Source organism: Channa argus, chromosome 11, assembly GCF_033026475.1.
Source record: "Channa argus isolate prfri chromosome 11, Channa argus male v1.0, whole genome shotgun sequence".
Taxonomy (NCBI): Eukaryota; Metazoa; Chordata; class Actinopteri; order Anabantiformes; family Channidae; genus Channa; species Channa argus.
In genome coordinates, this window is record NC_090207.1 from 23529502 (window position 1) to 23548743 (window position 19242).

The following is a 19242-nucleotide window of genomic DNA, read 5'->3' on the forward strand; positions in this document are numbered from 1 at the left end:
ACTGTGGTTAAAGATGGGACCATCATGCCACACTCACCTATTGGTTTTACTACAAATTGACATGATCACATATCGACAGAGTATTATGAGATATTAACAGAATGTACACTGGTATGTTATGATGTCTAGTTTGCATCATGAACTATTGCAATAACCCGTTGACATGATCTCACACACTCATATAAAGGTATTTCTATAATGGCATATTGAATGCAGTGCATAAAATAATGACATACTTGCCAATATGTTATTATGTCAATTACACTGGCACAATGTAATTGTTAACTCTAAAGTGGCATGCATATTAACATGGAGACATAAACGTGACATACCATAAGCATAATTGTATGAATTCAGAATTGCATATTGACACATCACATAACTATAAGTTGGCATGCTGCTCCTTCACACAGAGTAGTTATATTCCTTTGTGTCCTATATGTGTCCTAACCTCAGTTGAATAAAGGTCTGATAAAATCAAAAACTCATGAATGACAATGACCATATTTTCTGTATATAAAGAAATCAACAAAAAATAAACTTGTTTTGAATCAGACTGTCACAAATCTAATCACTGAGGTAAATTAAAATGATTTATTTTAGCTTTACCTTTATTTATATTTTTGTGGCTCCAGTTTCTTAGTGACAATGAGTGAAGCTCTTAATGTAACTAGTTTGAAAAGCTTTACGCACACAACAGTCATGACATAAATACCAGTCCTCTAACATCGAACTTATGCAAAAAGAAGCAATGCTTTCATTAAAGAGTACTTATTTTTTGCTCACTAATGAAAATCTTTTGAATTTCTTTGCTGTGGTGCCAATGGCGTTGTTTTTCTTTTTTGCTCTCTGATTATAGAACTGTATAAACTGGGCGAGAGTTTGAATTCTTAGCTGGTTGCATGCCTGTAGCCATGCACTTTCTCCGCTTTTCTCTCCAGACCTCTTTCTCCTGATAGCCTCCTTTTTTTCTGGTACAGAGAAATGCAGTGCACTTTATATGCAGTTATGCTGAATAGGTGCTGATGTATGTTGAAATCAGTTTTGCAGCTGCCCTGTCAAAATCTGCAGTGGATAGGCAGTAACACTATTCTGTTTAATATGCTATCAATCAGCCTGTGAATTCCCATTTGTACATACAGTATTATGAGTCTAGTGTTCCCCAGACTATCATGACATTGCTGGTGTTTAGCTGCTCTCATGTCCTCCAACAGTGTGTCCCTATTGTCTGTTTGTCTGTTTAATATGCAAAGGCGGTCATTCAGGGAGTCATTTTGGACCAGTGTAAACGAATCGGCAACAATGATTAGCTGGCACTGCAGAGGATATGTCCATCATTATGTTAGTGCATTTGGAGACCATCACGCCATGGCTCTCTCAGCCTTGTGGAAGACACACTGAAAAACACCCAAACAGCACCAGAGTAAATACACAGTAAGTGGGGTTACTTAATGGGAGAGATTTTGCATGCTTAATTGCAAGTATGGATTGAAGGTCCATTAAAAGACATCAGTGTCTTCAAGTCCAGCATACAGTTTGAATATACTTGAAATGGATTGATCCATTGACTTCCTGGCTTTCTATCTGAGAGAAGTAATTAGAAACAAAGAGCATAATATCATTTTGAAAATGATTTGGGAAAACAAGAAATAAAACTGTTAGCCTACAGATATGTTGTTTCTGATGCTGGACTTTTTTTTTTTTTTTCCCCCAGTGTATGCAAGCATGCTTCAGGGTGGCACCATAGACATCCTGAGGGAAATATCAGGCTTATTTATTGGAGCCTTTTTAGCCCCAGCTCAATAGCAGCAGCCTGATGGCCAGGGTACAGAGGGACTATTTGGCAGAGGAGGAGGGTGGAGGAGGAGCTGAGCCTGGCGACAGCCCCACTGACAAGCTCTTATTTACCGTCCAGATCTATGGCTCATTTTATGTCCCTAATCGTAAAGCATTGAGATTTATCGGAGGTAACGGGACAGTGGGGAATACCCCAGGAGACTGGCACATTCAGCTCACTCCACCCTGCACCCCTGGCTGAGCTTCAGGTTCACTCTACCTACCATGCACGTCAGAACCTTCTGGGAAGAGGGGACTGTTGGAGCCCACAGGAGGAAGTCTATTTCTGACTGATATGGACAACTGATAGCTCATCTAATAAAGAAGACGGCCATAAAAATTGGATTGACTAATGGATGACTCTGTAAGGATTAATAACAGCTTATTGGTCAGGTGCAGTGACCTCTTACAGAATGCACTGGGTGTCTGGGCTCGCGCTGCATGCAGCAGAGTGGTAGATGACCATGCCAAAAAAACAAAACAAAAGTTTTTGGAGGAACCAGGGAAAATAAATTGGCTCTCGTAGTTTTTGATACCTACTGTCTTGACTTGTGTTTCAGCACACCAAATCCTTATTTGTAAAGTGCAGTTGAATTTTGTTAGTTTATAAATAATGTATTAACTTCAGGGAGAAAAAAAACCTAAAAGTTGACATCTTCACTTACCATCATTTTTTCACATGTCTGCCACTCCAGTAATGGCAAAGGTGGTAGCAAAAACAAGAAGGTATTGTAATACTGCCTTTGTTCTGACAGGAGAGCTCTCAGAGCCTGTTTTATATTCCTGCCGAAAATTAAAATTAAACTTTCATTGTTGTGCATGCTGTTTAATCCAATAACGATCTGATGTAACAAACTGCTGTAATATCTCACAGCATACTTAATCGGAGCGGACTTAGCCCTGTCAGTTTATATTAACCTCTGCTGCAACAGGAGAAGGGCTTCACTAATCTGCCATTGTTGGGTTTGGCAGTCTGTAGCTAGTGCAAAACAGATTTGGCAGTCAGCGCTAAAGTAAAGGCTTTATAATGACAGCAGGGCCTCTTTGCTATTTGAGCTAATAATGTCAAAATGTAATAATGCTGTGGCCCGGTGAATTAGATGGGTGGGAACAGTGGTGGTGTGGAAAAGGATTTTTGGCGGGGATTGGTTCAAAAATTCCACATCCTCATCATGCCACCCACTTTTTAACTACAAACTGGCAAAATGTTTAATCCCTAATTACCTTTAAATACTCTGTGTGTGTTTTTTTTTTTTTTTTTTTTTTTTTTTTAGAAAATGTGTTATTTTAAAAATTGTAAGTTGTGTGACACACTGTAACATCATGACATCTGGCTTTGTAGTTGGATGTCATTGTGTTCGCAGGATATTAAGTTCGCCAGGAGGCATCTGAGCAAGGGACCTAAAGAGTCTCCGCTAACAGAGTGACCTCACGCTGCTCGGCAAGGCAGCATCTGCTGCGTCATCAAAGCGCTTGACTCATGTGCCCCCCCCAACCCTTCCAATGCAGTTTTGTAACTTAAAACAAAAAGCTGATTGGCTGCTCTCTCAGCCTCCCCTCATCCCCTCTGCTGTGGATGAGGTCTCAGCCCGGGAGATAAAATAGCAGTTATTTCTCATGTGCTATGCCATTTTGTCAGTTTGACTGTTCCACTTATTCAGTGTTTTTTGACTTGCTGAGCTTGAGGGGATGTGAGTGCCATTTCGCAGCCAGATCTGAGTTGTGTTGATTGAATTAGACAAAGTCGGAAGATAATTAAGAACCGCAAGGCGCTGCAAAACTGTCTGCTTCCAAACTGGTGAAAATGAGACGCTGCCACATCAATGAGCTAGCTGGCTCTGCTTGATGTCAGTGGTGGGTTATATCAGTTGACACCCTTACCTCCTAGTGCTGGAGCCAGTTTCCTCCTTTCCCTTTAATGTTTCTCCAAATATGATTAATCACAAGCCGTAAAACCATTGCTTCTGACAGTGCACCACGTTTGCACAGCTTTGTTTGTTTCTTTCACGGTAGTAATTTGATCCTTAGCTGCCAAGTGTAGTTTATGGCATAAACACAACCCCAAAGAGGTGTGTCTGAGAGTCAAATGGGAAACATAGCTTGGCCCACAACATCTCTCATCCTTTACTTCTGATTTAGTAATTCTGCAACAGTTTGGGGATTTATATTAAGAGTATTTTAAACAGACTTCTTTTTTGCATTCATTACAGTCTGATATGAACTGCATGCACATTTACATCCCTACCCACTACACCTGAATTCCTGAATTCACTTTAAACTTGACCCTGCTATTTAACTAAAAACAGTTATCTATGTATTCCAGTATTTAATGAAGTTTTATTTTATTTTTATTTTTTTAAAGCACAATACATTTCCTGAAAGACATTCATGATATGTGAGAAGAATGGATCACACAGCCTGATAATGTGATGGCAGCTCATGTGCATTCAGGCACCTCTCACCTTTTTTTTTGTTTCACCCATTTTATTTTGCATCCTATTTTATGGACATTGACCATGTTGGTGCTTCTTTTTCTCTCCATTGCTGGATAGGTAATGTAGCTGTGAGGTTAATGTTGAGAATCATATAGCTCAGGCACAATAAAATTGACATTGAGACCTAGAGAGGTATGTTTACGGTAGTGGCTTCTATGGGTCTGCCTGTGTGTGTGTATGTTAGCTTGATTTGAAAAAGAGATGGGGCTATTTCGAGGCTCCCCAAAGGGGCCGGACTGTAGACTAGGAGGGTGGGAGCACAATGGAACATGGGGTGTCAAAGGCTAATTTTCAAAGCCACTCACGGGCGCTCATCTCTCACTGTGAAGTGGCAAGCGTGGCAAGTGGCTTGCACGTTGTCATGGATACTAAAGCATGGGACCCCAGAGATGGGGAGCGAGGGACGAATGGTTGCCCTGTCTATAGGATTCCTGTCAGCTCTTGCTTGATAGATGGCATTGATGGATCATTTGTCATACTGTAATTGTTCTCAGCAAACACAGAATACCCACTAGTATAAACAGTAGTGTGCCGCTGGGCTAATAAAGCGGGAAAATGGAAGGGGATTCACTGATCCACTGCCTCTTTCACTTAAAGAGACAATGGCTCTGTTGTCCAGGAAAGGCAGTCTGATTAGAGCTGTGAGGGCTGAGAAAAAGCCCGGCTGAGAGAATAAAACAAGGCAATCATAAAGCAAACTGCAGTCACTTCTCTGTATCGACGTGGCTAGGCGGGGGTGAAGCCTGTGAGAACTGTTGACAGCTGAGGGAACAACAGGAGTAGGTCTAGGAGTGATTCGTTTTCTTCCCCACTCTCTATTTGGCCAGTGAAACAGTAAGGGAGAATGCTTGTCCAAGATAACAAATACACCAACTGCAGATGCATAGCTGGGACTAGGAGCTCTATCTGCCAGGCTCTCAGATAGCCGGGTGCCTGAGCAGGGTACAAATGACTCTGGGTACAAAGGTACTATTTGTTCACCCTTTTTTTGGTATGGGTCCTGTGTCTTTGCTTTTACTATTGGGATTGACCTAAGGCCATCTCTCTGCTTGGAATGCTCCCTCTGCCTGGACATTGTGTGTGTAATCAGAAATACAAGATATTTGAGGTATGTACGGGGAGACCTGGGATTTCTAATGCGATCTGGAATTAGCTTAGCTTCCACTTTCCTCAATTTTGAGCGTCTGTGAAGACCTTAAAAAAACAAGCTCTTTTCAGACTCTCAGATTAATGGGGATGGCAGAGTGCCAGGGCACCAGCTGGACATGAGGGTTCCAAACTTTCACTACAATACAGAGTTTAACATCAGTCATCCATTCCTGCATGATTAGGATTTTATCAAATTAGATTAAAGCTGTCAGGTGCCCACACGCTTCCTGGCTCATTTGTTCACCTCATGCTTACCCAGGGAGCATGTTTCTCTCTTGCCACAGCTCTGTAGTCCGGTTGTAAGCATTTTTATGCAGGAGGTGTCCAGTAGGTGTATGATGTGTTGACTAATGTGCATGTTGGAGGGGAGGCCTGGGTCCTGCAGTCTGCTGATGTTGTGTGCTGAAGCAAACGGCCCTGGCATTCCTAGTGGAGCACTTCACCCGTCTGACTGTACCCTGACACACAGTGACGCCTGGAGCACTTTAGGCTGACCCGGCTGCTCACCTCCTGCCTGATGGACAGATTAAAGGACCATTAAGCATAATTACTGTTTCAGTCGGAGAGGCCAACTCATCCTGTCAAAAATGGTTACAAATTGCTGTACCTCTGCCCCCTGTACAGCTCTTAAATTCAGAATTTCATTGCATTTCTTACTATCAACAAGTTTGGGATTTGACACTTGGAGAATTGGAAAGATAAAAGTGATTAATGGAAAACAGACTTCAAATTTTGCCGAAAATATATTTATGTAGATGCTTTGCAGAAAGTAGTTGTTAATCTGTGGCTCCAAGCCAATCAAAGTGAGTGTGATGGCTGTGGAGAAGTAGTTGATGTGATCTGGAGTGTAGTGGTGTGAGTGTGTGGTCTGCTGTGCTGTCTCTCTGATTATGTAAAATGTAGTGAGGTGGTGTAACACTGGCTGACTGTTGCAGTGGTTTGCCAGCTCCAGACGGCCTGTTGCCAGTTTTACATGAGAATGTGCAGCAATGCCTCGTAATGTTCTCCTCTCTGTATCCATAAGAAAACCAACACTACCGCCCTAGGGAAATTGGTCGATACCATCAACCCAGCTGGAGGCCCAGGCAGCAGACAGCGGAGTTTTTCCCATTTTTACATCAACACCAATGTTTATTATCTGCCTTTACTGTAACCTGCCCCTCTTGCACCCCTTCTCATCCTCATTTGGCCGATTATTACACCCATGGTGAGAACAAACAGTTTCCCTACTTAATAATTCACATCACTTTCATCTGATACTCAGTTACCATGGGCAATTTAGTAGTTGAATAATTTTGTGAAAAATTCATTTATTATCGCTGTGCGTTATGAATCTGGAGAGACGGAGAGTGAAGTGGTGGAAGATTTTAAATTGCGTCTGTGGAGCGAGGGATCCAAGGGTAGGTAATGTGTTCTAATGTTCTCAGCCATATGCATTGTTTTCAGGGCTCATCGGTTTTACATCGATTCCCACTGAAGTGTTTAATTGCATCATGAATATGATCTAATTCTGTCCTTTTCACTGAAACTGGAGCACTCTCTGCAAATGATGTACGGCCTTGACAGCACCACATCAGGATGTATTTTATATGGAATGTAAATTATAGTGTTAAATTAGCCTGGAAAGATAACTAGCTGGCACGGGGGAATGGACTCAACAGTTTAATTTAGTGTCAAAAGGCCGTGAAGGGATAAATCACCTCTCTCTCCCCTCTCTACTATGCCATATTAGGCTTTAATCATTCTCCTTTTCTTGTAATATGACTTGTTTCTCACTGCTGCCTAAGGAGTTTTTGAGAACTTCACTGTATTCCACACACCAGTCTACTGCTTATAAATGTTTCAAGTTTTCCTTCTTTAAATGAAGACAATGTAACATTCCCTGAACAATCTGGAAATCACTTTGGTACCATAAGCATCATTCTTCCATTGTGGCTCGAAGAAAGGAGAAAAGCAGGTGAAGTCTGATTAGGTGGAGTATTAATAAAAAACAGATAGGTTAGGTGGACCATGGTTTAAAAGAAGAACCTCCTCATTTCCTGTCCTCGAGGCTGGAGAATGTGTCTGAGTGGCCTTGCAATTATACAAAGTGACTCTCTATGGCCAAGCTGTGCCTTGGACCAGCCCTCTTGCTGCCTGATCTGTCTAGTAGGATCACATCCTTGAGGAAACCACCTGGCTAAGATCTGGGTTTTAATGTGAGAACTCACTTACCTTAGTTTTCCCATCTTTCTTGCTTGGAATTGACATTTGAAGTTTTAATTTACTTGGTGGCATGTGTTCATATGTAGATGCAGGGAGAGTATCGTTTAAGAGTTGCAAGGACAAGATGACAAGCTTAGGTGTCTTACATACCTCGACAGCTTCATTAGTGTCATATATGGATAGTAACATTCGACCATACATCGAAGCCAACCACTCACGTCTTTGCTGTTTGAATTTGTCCTATTGTTTTGCCAATTTTGACAGCTCTCTGGAGAAAAAGCCCTTCAATTATCAAGTGGGGCTCTAGTTGTTTTTCTTGTTGTTTTTCATCTCTTAGGAGGGGGTTAGGATGGGCTTTGGGGAGGAATTGGTATGTTAAATGAGCTATGGGAGGTCTGCTGAGGTTTTTTTTTTTTTTTTTTTTTGGAGTAGGGGGGAGTTCAGTCAGACGAGAATTGCTGCGTTGGGTGTTTGAGGCAGCTGTGTGAAGTCATTTTCCGGGAGTGCAAGCGGGAGAGAGGTGCGGATTAGGCAGCGCCTCTGAGCCGGAACAAGTCTGTCTGGGAAGGGATGAAGGCTACAAACCATATATCTAATTCCCGCTCACGCTGCTAGACAGCAGAGACACTCACACACAGCCAGTGCGAATTAGGCCCATTTGCTCCCCTCAGTCTGAAGCGAGCGAACACAGGAGCAGACAGGGAGAAGTTGACAGACTCCTCACATCTTGCCCTTTCTCCTCAACTCCCTGCACCATTTTCATTGCACAGTCTTCAGCTTGCCCTCATTTTTTATTGTTTCTTGTGCTGCAGGTCTTTATTATTACTGACATTAACATGAACACAGTGCAAAAACTGGTTCTTTTGTAATGCTGGGAGTTGGGAGAAAAAAGCAGGGCATTCCACTGGCAGTGCAGAAAATGTTTGCACCTGTGGCCCCATTGATTGCATGCTTGAAAGTCCAGCGCTCTGAAGTTCATGTCTTTTTAATGTGTGTAATGCTTTGCCTCGGGTCATGCGATTGCCCTGAGGTTAAGGAAGGTTCATGAGGGCGTGTGCAGCGGTGGATTAGCTCATTTGCCATCCTTCCCCTTTTCTGTACTGTAGTATAAAAGCACAGTTTTTCCCTCTCTGCCTCCACGTTAACCAAACCTAACACCCTCTTGTCACCACACAAAAATCTGACCCCAGAGCTATGCAGTGCAGGGGTGAGATCAATGTGACTGACCCAGATACACTGTCCCCATGCCTCTTTGTGATTGGACACTGTTTGCTTGTGGGTCAACCACAGTTCTAAAGAGGTATGAGGTAAGGATGCAGTTCAGACCTGAATTAACCTCCAAATTCATTTATCTAATGATGTCCAAGGGCCTGAAAACTCTGTGGCACCTTATGTATAAACAGTATTTCCCCTTAATTCCACCAATGCTATACTTCACTGAATAAAAAAAACATAACAAAACAAAACAAAAGAAATTGCTTTAGTTTTCAAGGCCGGCTTTGTAGCTCTTATAGTTATGAAGGAAATGGAGATGTTGGTGTGAGGACCCCTGTTCTCACCCCACTGTGCTTGTCTCTCTCATCACAGCCCTCTGCACCCTGCACGCCCAGTAATGATTTGTATTACATGCTCTGTGGTGGGCATGTCTTGTATTCAGCGGCTGTATTCAATCTTTGTACTGTGAATACTGGGGATGCCAGGCTCTTTGTGTGTCTTTGAGAGGCACTGAATTGAAACGGTGTGCACCGAGTGAAGCTGATGAGGGGAGAGTGAGTCCTGAGAGGAACATGTGGATGCCTGGCAGGCAGTGAAACGCTGTGGTATGTTTGTGTGCCCTTGTGTGTAGACATGTATCTAACAGTGTGTCTGCAAATTCTCTCTGTGTGTTCCTTGCAAGAAGGGCAGATTTCAGGCAAGCGACTCTCTGAGTTGGACGTGAGTTAAATTAGCCTTAGTTATTCAGTTTACTTATCCCACATTTTCAAACGGCCTGCCAAGAGATAGTGCTTATTACATTCTGAAAATCTACTCTGCTTGGCTCATTCATCACTTGGGCCTCTAATTGTGACCCTTTATAAGGACTACAGAGAATACTAGCTATGGGCTAAGTGATTTTATGAGCAGCATCATGGGGCTCAGGTCTTATTCCTTTTTGTAGGAATGCATTTTTCTACTTAGATGGCAACAAACTGCATTTGCACTTAAAACATATTCTGTAATCTTGTGTTATTTTACATACAAATTGCATCCCCGGCGATGCATTCATCATTGCTCATACCCAGCCCACTCTTAAATGAAAAATGTATCTGAGATGAATAATGGATCCTTCCATAGTATAATTTTGTGTTTCTTGAATATAGTCGGTAGTTCCTCCTCAGTCTTATCCTCTAAATTTTACCCTCCTGCCTGGATGAAGTTTTAGAGGAGGGAGATATGAAGAAAAATTACTTATTTACTGTGGTTATAGTTTACCTGAGAATCTTTACAATATAAAGCCACTTCGACATGCATAATATGTAGTATATAGCATCAAAGAAACACAATGCTGTTGACAATTATGGTTTTGTAACTTCAGGACACTCCATATTTGAACACCAATCATTCATGATCATTTGTCTTATAGTATCTAATACAGCATATAAGTATGTGAAACTGTTGGTTGAGCGATGATAAGATTTGTAGCTAGCTATTGTGCACAGGGGATGGTGGAGTGGCAGTGTTGTGGGGTTCCGTTGTGGGCTGTGGGTGTGCAGCCTTGTGTGAAGCCAGGAAAATTGAGGTTGAGTAGCCAAGCTCTGTGTCTTTATCTCTAATTACATGGTGAGGCTTGGGGAGATTCGGCAGAACTGTAAAGCCCCCACAGGTAGCTCAGCAGCCCCCCTAGCTGTATCACAGCAGGGTCTAAGGTGTGTGAAGCAGAACCAGGTCTGGTGGGTCTCTAATCCCACTGCAGACATTCTCCCCGGGGAGCCCTCGGTGTTCTTTCCTGTCCACGTCAGATCCGCAGTCTGCCACATTCCATACCGCCACTGTGGGAGAAGCAGACCGCGGCTCCAGCAACCCACTCTGTCGTGCTCTACTTGCTCCTGTCGGTGTTTGTCGTCCCTAAAGTTTCCCAGCCTGTCCTGGGAGACATCCTGACACCGAATTGCAGATGGGAAGCACTGGACCGAGGCAGCTGGTGTCACAATGTGGATTGGAATTCACAGTTGGGATAAAATATGAAACAAATATGTCATTATACATATGTTTTCCACAGTTTGTTCATCCAGCTGTTTCTTTGCTCAGCTCCCCTTGCATTGCCATATAAAGCTGGGTTGGGTTGACTGCCCCGTTTTTTTCTGAGTAGCTTAACTCACTTATAAGTGTGATCCTGTGTAACTCACACTTCACTATGCAGAAGCCCTCTGTATTCAGATTTTAATGTTGGTGGTTTATTGTTTTGATGATATGAGACAACACTATCAAAGGACAGCACATAACACACTTCACTATAAATGAAAAAAGCAGAATTTATCCCAGAATTTATCCCAGTCAGTTAAGCGTCCTTTGATTCCTTTGCACATTTAATCTGCAGAAATCGATAAAAGGATGCATGTTGGGCTTGGGAGTCAACAGCAGCCGTGTTTGATGGGTAAACGGACAACCAAATGGATGATGTGGGGGAGCATGAATCTTTCTTTAGGCAAATTGGGCCGCAAGGTCCCGACTAATTGATTGATTGCATGACTTGCTGATACAATCAAAGCTTGGCCTGATTTACAGTATGGTGATAAATCGATTGATTAATAGGGTTTTCTGCAATGGGGTTGGTCTATGAAGATTGTGAGAAGTGGTGGGGAAAGACACCTCCAAGTCATACATCCGTTTTGGATCCATCACCCTTGTTGGTTTAGTGTAGTGATAAGAAAGGCCTGGATCTCCCAGCTGACATTTACAAAGAGCCAGCTGGCAATGACCTGCTCCTTAGATTAACCTCCACATGTTCTCATAAGCACCGTTGATATTAAAAGATAGGGAGCTACGGCAGGCTGGGAAAAATGAAGTGTGACTTTTTTTCGGTTCACTGTTTGCATACATTGTTAGGGGGAACAACAAAAATCTATTGCAAATTCCAGAATAAATAAAAACATTTTGAGCAGCATAATGCAAGGGCCTCTTGTTGACTCTTTCCAGATTACATTTAGCTAGGTGTTTAAACGCTGATTTACAACAAGATGGAGTCCATTCCCTGCACTCGCTGCCTGTCTGCCTGCCTGTTCAGAATATGAAATGGAAGTTAAACACTGTGAATCTCGAGTGTAGGGAGGAGGGCTCTGGACGTGTGGGCAGTGTAGCATCAAATAGATTGTGTTTCCTCCCGTGTAAACGCCTAATGTGTGCCGAGTGCTCTGACACAGATGAATGTAAGGAATTTGCTGTAAAGACTTTACGGCCCTTTTGAGAGACATGGCTGGGAACTGGTAGTGTGGAACCTGCTCCATGCCCATCTGAACACACGTTCACACACACACTTTGCACAAGTGCTTACACATGCACACATGTCAAGACACACAGCCCTCCAAGGAGAGCAGCTACATCAAACTGTTAAGACTAGTGTGGACATCAGGGACACTTTTTATTTGCTTTGGGTCAGAAATGGCGGCCCTGATGATGTGCTGAGAATCATCTCACAGACCCGCTTCACACTCTGTGCTATGTAACGGGAAAAAAATAATCCTGGTGAATCTCTTGACCAGGCTCATCCTTTAATATATAAGAGCTACCTTCTGCTGCAGTACAGGGCAAATTATAAAATGATTCATGTATAAACTGTCCTTTCAAGTGCCTGCTCCCATTCTGCGGCAACAGAACTCGTCTGGCAGATCTTCAAGCCTTTGTGACGACGCTCAAAGCTCTTAGCTGCTTGTTGTCAGCACCGGTTTTATTCCCACTCTCACCGCTCTATTTAGATTCATTTATTTTTGGTTCAAATGCTGTAAAATGAAAGTGCGATGGAGAGAAGGAGGGTAAGGGAGTGTTCCCCCTCTCTCTCAGACAGGTGGCCCCGGTTTATGTCGCCAGGCCCCAGGGGCCCCGCTAACTGAGTCTGAGTGAGAGGAGGGATCCATCTCTCAGCGCTACACAGGTGGTGTGAAACACAGCCCTCTCTCCACACCTGAAATATTCAGATTCTTCCAGCAGCGTCGCTTTGATCTTGCTGCAATCGACAAGGGAAAACGGAGGGAGTAGGGGGGAGAAAACAACAAAAACAAGAGGAAGAGCAGCACACCTGAGAGCGAACAGATTGACATTTCTTAAGAGAGAATAAACAATCGCAGGTTAGCTGTGTTGTGTGGCTGCAGCTCGTCGTTTCAGGTGAAAGTGGGTCATCCTGGTGATAGCTGCATCAGCAGAGCCGTCCTCCTCTCCCACTAACTGACCTCAATGGTGAAGTTTTACAGAATCAAGTCACCAGCATTGCACTTTTCCAACTATAAAAGTAGCAGCAAAACAACCCTTGTCCCCAGTTTTATGTTTCAAGTTAAAAACTGTTGCGTTTTTTTTTTTTTTTTTGCACCCCCCTTAAACTTCAGCTGGGAAGACTTTGGAGCACTGGCTGCTTTATATGGTCTTGAGTATTGTAAAACCTCCTTGTCGCCCCTCTAAATCCACATCTCCGATCATTCTGCCGACTGAGGTTATCATGTCTTCCCTCAGGTTTCAACCCACTAGTCTGCTAATGAATCATAGGACTGTGTAATTAGTCACCCTGCATGTACCACACAATGACAATAGACACCCTGATTGTAACCACAGAGTTTGAAAGGAGCATAACAATGCTTGGCCTTAATGATGATAAATAAGCTGTAGTAATTGGTCTTCGTTTGGAGTATTCAGTCATAGATTGCAATTTGAAGTTTCTAATTGGAGGACATTTAAAGTTATTCATTGGATTCAGAGTGCATACAGGATTGTTTGAAAGGGTTGTAATAAGATGTTTTCATGATAACTCTTGATACTATTTTGAATAAGACTTCACAATAAATGGAATTAGAGCCTCCCTGATCATACTAAGATGTGTTACCAGTATATCAATGAGAAATAAGAAGTTTGTGTGTGCGTGTGTGTGTCCAAGTGTGCATGTTGAAATTAAAGAGAGAGAAGTGTTGACAAGTAGGCTGTGCTCTGGTGAATCAGGCGCCAAAAACTCTCTAAATGAAGCAGGGTATGACGAATAATGGCTGACAACACCAGTCACACCTTTTGCTGATGGTTGTAACGCTCACACGCTTCTCCTTCCTTTTGTAAGATTTAGCATGCTGTTTGAAGACAGCCTGACTGACTGGGGATTAATTATTTTGGATGATTTATCAGACTTACCAGTCCAGAGTTTAGAGAGGTGTCAAAATGAAATGTGATTTTCCTCGTTGGTAAGTCCTCACAATCTATACACTACCTACATACTTCTGCACAGTGCAGACAATGTCTGGAGAATCTAGTCACTCTAGCCACTGTTCAGAGTTGTTGTTTCAAACATGAAACACACAACAGGAGATTGTCTGAGTGAAAAGCATTCTCACAGAAAAAAACTCGACTTCATTTCACTAAGGGGTCAGTGAATACAATAGACACAACATCGTGGAATAATAATGCTGCTTGACACATGTTTCATTAACAAAACATCGAAGCCACGACGTCCACCCAAAAAAAAGACCATTGTGGTAATCGCTTGATGGAAAACCACCCTATTTGCAACATTCGCTCACTTTAAACACTCCCAACAATTCAGAACAAAGCAACATAGTCCACGCACAGGCTCATGCACATAATCTGGACTTTGGACTAGGGGGCACCCAGGATAAACTCTGGGTAATTCCAAGGGCGTCTCACTCAGACATTTGCGGTTTCACATACCACCTCTGTGTAAATTCTGGAGAATTTCAGGGAGCCAGGTCATGTTGTGAAAGAGGCTTAACTGATTGTAGGTTGATTAATTAAAACAACTAAGATTTGGTTGCAGGTATAGACTTTGCATCATTTTGTAAGTAGAAATATATAGTTTGACACAGTCATATATAAGTCTACAGATGGGAGAAGTTTGCCTAAAGCATTAACTTAGCAATTACTGCATGTTGAGTTTTAGCGATCATTGTTTTCTACAGAATTTGAATATACTTGTGGTGGTGGGAGCTGGAAATTTGTACAATATTTTAATGCTTCATAGTGAAAATAATGAATTTAGTTCTGGTCCTTTTTAAACAAATGAGACATATGCCCAATTTAAATGGATATGATGAATATGCAAAATATCCGAATTAGTAATTTCAAATGAACAATTAGCATTAAGCAAACTACATAAACTTAGAATCAGATTAGAAATAATTTCTATTTTTAAAATATTATTGCACTGCATTTGTGCATTGTACAGCAGCAACAAGAATAACTATTAAAACTACTGTATTATCAAAACATAAACACTCAATTGGGTACACATGGCTGAAACTAATCCAATGATAAGTCCTCAGTTCATGAAAGTTACAATATCCAATTTCTAACCATTTCATCTGTGTTAATTCACCTGTATGATAGCTTTGGGGGCTGTAGTGTTTGAAGCTGTTGAGTTTTCAGTTCTAATAACAGGAGTTTCTTTTATTTCTTTTTACCTCATCTAATTCAATGAAACTATATGCTAAGTCCAGAAACATCAGCAGCAACTGAATCCACTCCTGTAAAACAGTTTCAAACAAAATTTTCAAGTGATTTAAGTTGTAGGACTGTTGGAAAATACTGACTTACAGCTTTGGTATCCCGAAAAAAGAAATGGACAATTGAGTAATAGCTCATTTGTTTCTGCAACATAGAATAAAGTAAACAGAATAAAGAACATAGGAATCAGTCATTACCAACATCTCTTAACATGTTCTGTCTTCGGCTTCCTCCTGGCATGACGAGGGGTGGGTTTGGGAGTTTGGGCTGCTGTTAGACATGAAGTCTACCAAAACTTGCTCAGCTTTAAAATTTGTACTAAATTTGGATAATTACTTGCTGTACAGTAGACTACATACAGTCAGCATTCATAGTAATTAGCGATCAGCCAACAAGATGCTGTGATTAAGGCAAATACATATATTGGGATTCAAATATACTTGGGCTGCCATAAATATACTTGGTGGCTGTCCAGGTGTAGTGAGAGAGAGAGAGAGAGAGAGAGAGAGAGAGAGACAGAGAAACACTGGAGATGGTGCTACAGCCAAAAGTATAGTCCTTCCACTCCTGGGGGGGACACTCTACCCCTATAAATATAGACGTCACTGTCTACATCCGGGAGACTTCCAACATTAGCTTAACAGTTAATGCATGTTAGTAAGCTTATGAAAATTTGCACAAAGGATACTTTATTTATTATCAATTTTATATTAAATTCATAACCTTATTTTGGTGTTACTTTTGTAGTGTTGTTTTTTGTGTGTGCTTGAAAGTGTACTTGCCAACTGACCTTTTCCGAATACTCTTAATGGAGGAAAACTCCAACCATGTGACACTCACAGCAGGTTAAAACAAATTTTCAGATTTCCATGCAGACAGTACACGATCCAGGTGTGGTGTGGTCTAACAGTAGTCTGGTGGTGTGAATTCAAGCAGCAAAGCAAAAGTAAGAGTGCAGCAGTCGGTGGTAAACAGATTGAAGAAGTAGCCAGGTCATAGCAATTCCCTCAGTGTTTCCTTGTCAGATGCTGCATGCTCAGCTCCCGTTCCTAGTGCTGGGTCGCTAAGGTCAGAAACTCCTGCCACCCAAAATAAATGTGCAAACATACGCGCGCGCACACACACCCGGTCTGCTCATTCTCCTCTTAACTGATTCTCAGCCCAAGGAGGCTAGATAACAGTTTATTTTGGATTCTTCAAAAAGACAGGCGCCAAACTATTCTCTTCTACTCACTGCTATATCCCCCTACCAAACTGTCCCCTTCCTCTTCAGTGGCTTGGGGTGGCCTGCCAGTAATAATGTTGAGGGCAGATGAGACTGCATTGATTGTGGTGATTTGATTTATTGATCAGTCCAACCTCTCAAATGTGGCGTCTGAGATGTGGGGCTAATCTGAGGCAGCTATGGACAATCTTGTGCCTCACAGAGAATGCAAGGCGATAAGGAATGTATGAAAGGAAACTACACTTATCTTAATCACACACTGGTCCCTGCTCCGCCTTGCTGCAGCCCTCTTGTGTGGATGTCAGTGCACATGTGTCTCTGCACATGCATGTATGCCCACCCTCTCTTTTGTGCAAGACCTTGCGTGCAAGTGTGTGTGTGTGTGTTTTGCGTCGGAGTGCATATGCAGTGGGGGTTGTGAAGCAGTACAGTCACCAGGCAGAACAGAGTGGATCTATAAATTGATGGAATTCAAAGCCTCCAGCATCGATTACCGTTATAACAAACAGCAGCACACAGAATGTCTGATTATTTTTAGACAAAGATTCTGTGCTCTCAGCAGCAATTCTGCTGATGCTGTCACACTTTCAGACATCTGCCTATGATTGCAATTAGATGGGATACAAAAAGAAAAATAATACCCCATCTGCATTTTCCCCTCTCTCCTCCTCCTCCCTATTTTTTCCTTTTTAATTTGTGCTGTCCAAGCCCAGTGCACACAATAGTGATTTTGACTCACTCTACCTCATTGCAGTACCTTGGTAGTTTTTTCCCCAGTTGTCAACATTTTCTAGCATGGGTTGTCTTTGTAAAAGGCCAGAAAATAGCTTACCACTACAGATGTAATCAAGACAAGCTAAGTTTAATGAATCAATGTCAAATCTACTCCAACACAATACATTAGTGAGCTCTGCATTTTTCCAAAAACATTCATAGTTGCGCAGTTTTGCAGTACATCTTTCTGTTCAGATTTTTGTCAAGAGCATTGCTTTGCTGCATTGTTTGCTCTTTAGATCTTTAATGGATTTGATTATTAGACTTTTTCCCTTCTACTATTTTCTTAAATAGATATAACGTGCATAATATTTAAATGAAACTACATAATGGACAGCCTTATGGCTTTAGTTTATGTCATAATTCTCAGTGTTATCTCTGCCAGCCTCCATTTTTCTTGTCCAGTTTATTCCTTAGCCAGTAGAGTCAGAAGCGACCACTCCCTGCAGACTTTGCTGCAACACACATGCCTCTAAAAGCAGCACATAGTTGCATATAAGACCATATGAGTCTCTTCTACAAATGCTACTTTGGTCCATGTTTTGTCTGTTTAGTACAAATGAGTAATGGTCTCACAGTATTTTTCTGGTTTTGTAAAGTTCATGGAGCTCTAAGTCCATTTACTGACTGCCAGTGGGACGCAAGATCTATCCTGTTAAAAGACAACAAGCATCTTGTTTTTGTGCTCTTTGTTTTTGAGTCAGAAGTCACCCAACATTGCTTACACCTTTCAGATTGACTTGAACACTAGGATTGGTTACATGCTCAAAATCCTCCTTTCCTGCCCCAGTGACAGCTCCACCCTCCCCAGGGGAAACTCATCAATTATGGCTGGATGTTTGACTGGCAGAGGCTTAATGACAGGAGCTCTGTATTGACCTAACTGCCACAAACTGAAATTTTGGTCCCAACTGTCCTTTCTAAAATCTGTCAAATGATTACCAGGAAACTCCTCTTTGCACAGCGAGGGTAAAGTTACCTTTCCCCCCCTTTTAAATGTTGGCAACATCAGAATCATCTACATGTTCATGTAAATGATTTCATGAAGGATGAAACTTCAACATAATGGCGGGAGATGAGTGAGTTTTATCAGGGATCTCAAAGGTACCCTGGTGGTAGGGTGAAATGGATCACATCTGATTAGAAGGCAGAGGGAGAAAATTGTCTTTTAGTATCTTTTGTCTCCTGCGAAGGCATTCAAAACACTACATTGTGAGTTTCTTCCATCATCAATCTGGGAAAGACAACCAGAGTAGCAAACAGTCTGTTCTGCTTCACTTCGTTCCAGAAAGACGGAGAGTTGGTTTCATTTGATGGGCTGTTGCCCAGGCTTCCCTCCCTCATAATGGTCTAGGAACTGTGGGGGTGCTTTCAAAATAACCACGGCATTATGATTGCACTGTTTGGCTTGCAGCATGAGTATTCACTATTTCCAGCCGAGTAAAAAGTGAACCCAGCTTTACAGTGAGGACACTGAAGCACTGGCGGACTTAGAATCACCACATGGTTATATCTTAAGTACTTATAAAATCCACTAATAGTCACTTTCATAGTCATTTTCTTTTGGCAAGATTAGCCGGTCTGAGGCCATTTGAATCTAGTGGAGGTTGGCCGGCTTCTGAAAGCCCACTCTCTAATCTCCAGGATGGCTCATCCCAGATGGACTCTAAAGACTAACAGGAATTTATAAAGTCCTGTCTCCTTTTCCTTTAGAGCCACGGCCTTTTTCAGTGGAATTGTGATTTACTAGGAAAAACAAATTTCCCACAAACCAGTTATCTTCTAAATATTCAGATACTTCATGTGTAGAACTTTGAATGAGAAGAGCACTGGTGGTAACCAGATGCAGGAAAAAGGCTAACTTTGGTC

General features: G+C 42.0%; 1 protein-coding gene across 9 annotated transcripts in view; it reads left to right on the forward strand.

Moving 5' to 3' along the window:
• cux2b (cut-like homeobox 2b) overlaps positions 1–19242 on the forward strand; it is an 84774-nt gene that overhangs the window by 12421 nt on the left and 53111 nt on the right. The window contains exons 1-2 of one of the 9 annotated variants that reach the window (XM_067522104.1): positions 1255–1434; positions 1715–2200. The exons of the other annotated variants lie outside the window; for them this stretch is intronic. Coding sequence (XP_067378205.1) covers positions 2189–2200 — 12 coding nt within the window. The 5' untranslated portion in view covers positions 1255–1434; positions 1715–2188. Of the gene's footprint in view, positions 1–1254; positions 1435–1714; positions 2201–19242 lie in introns of those variants that run through there. 9 annotated transcript variants of the gene reach the window in all.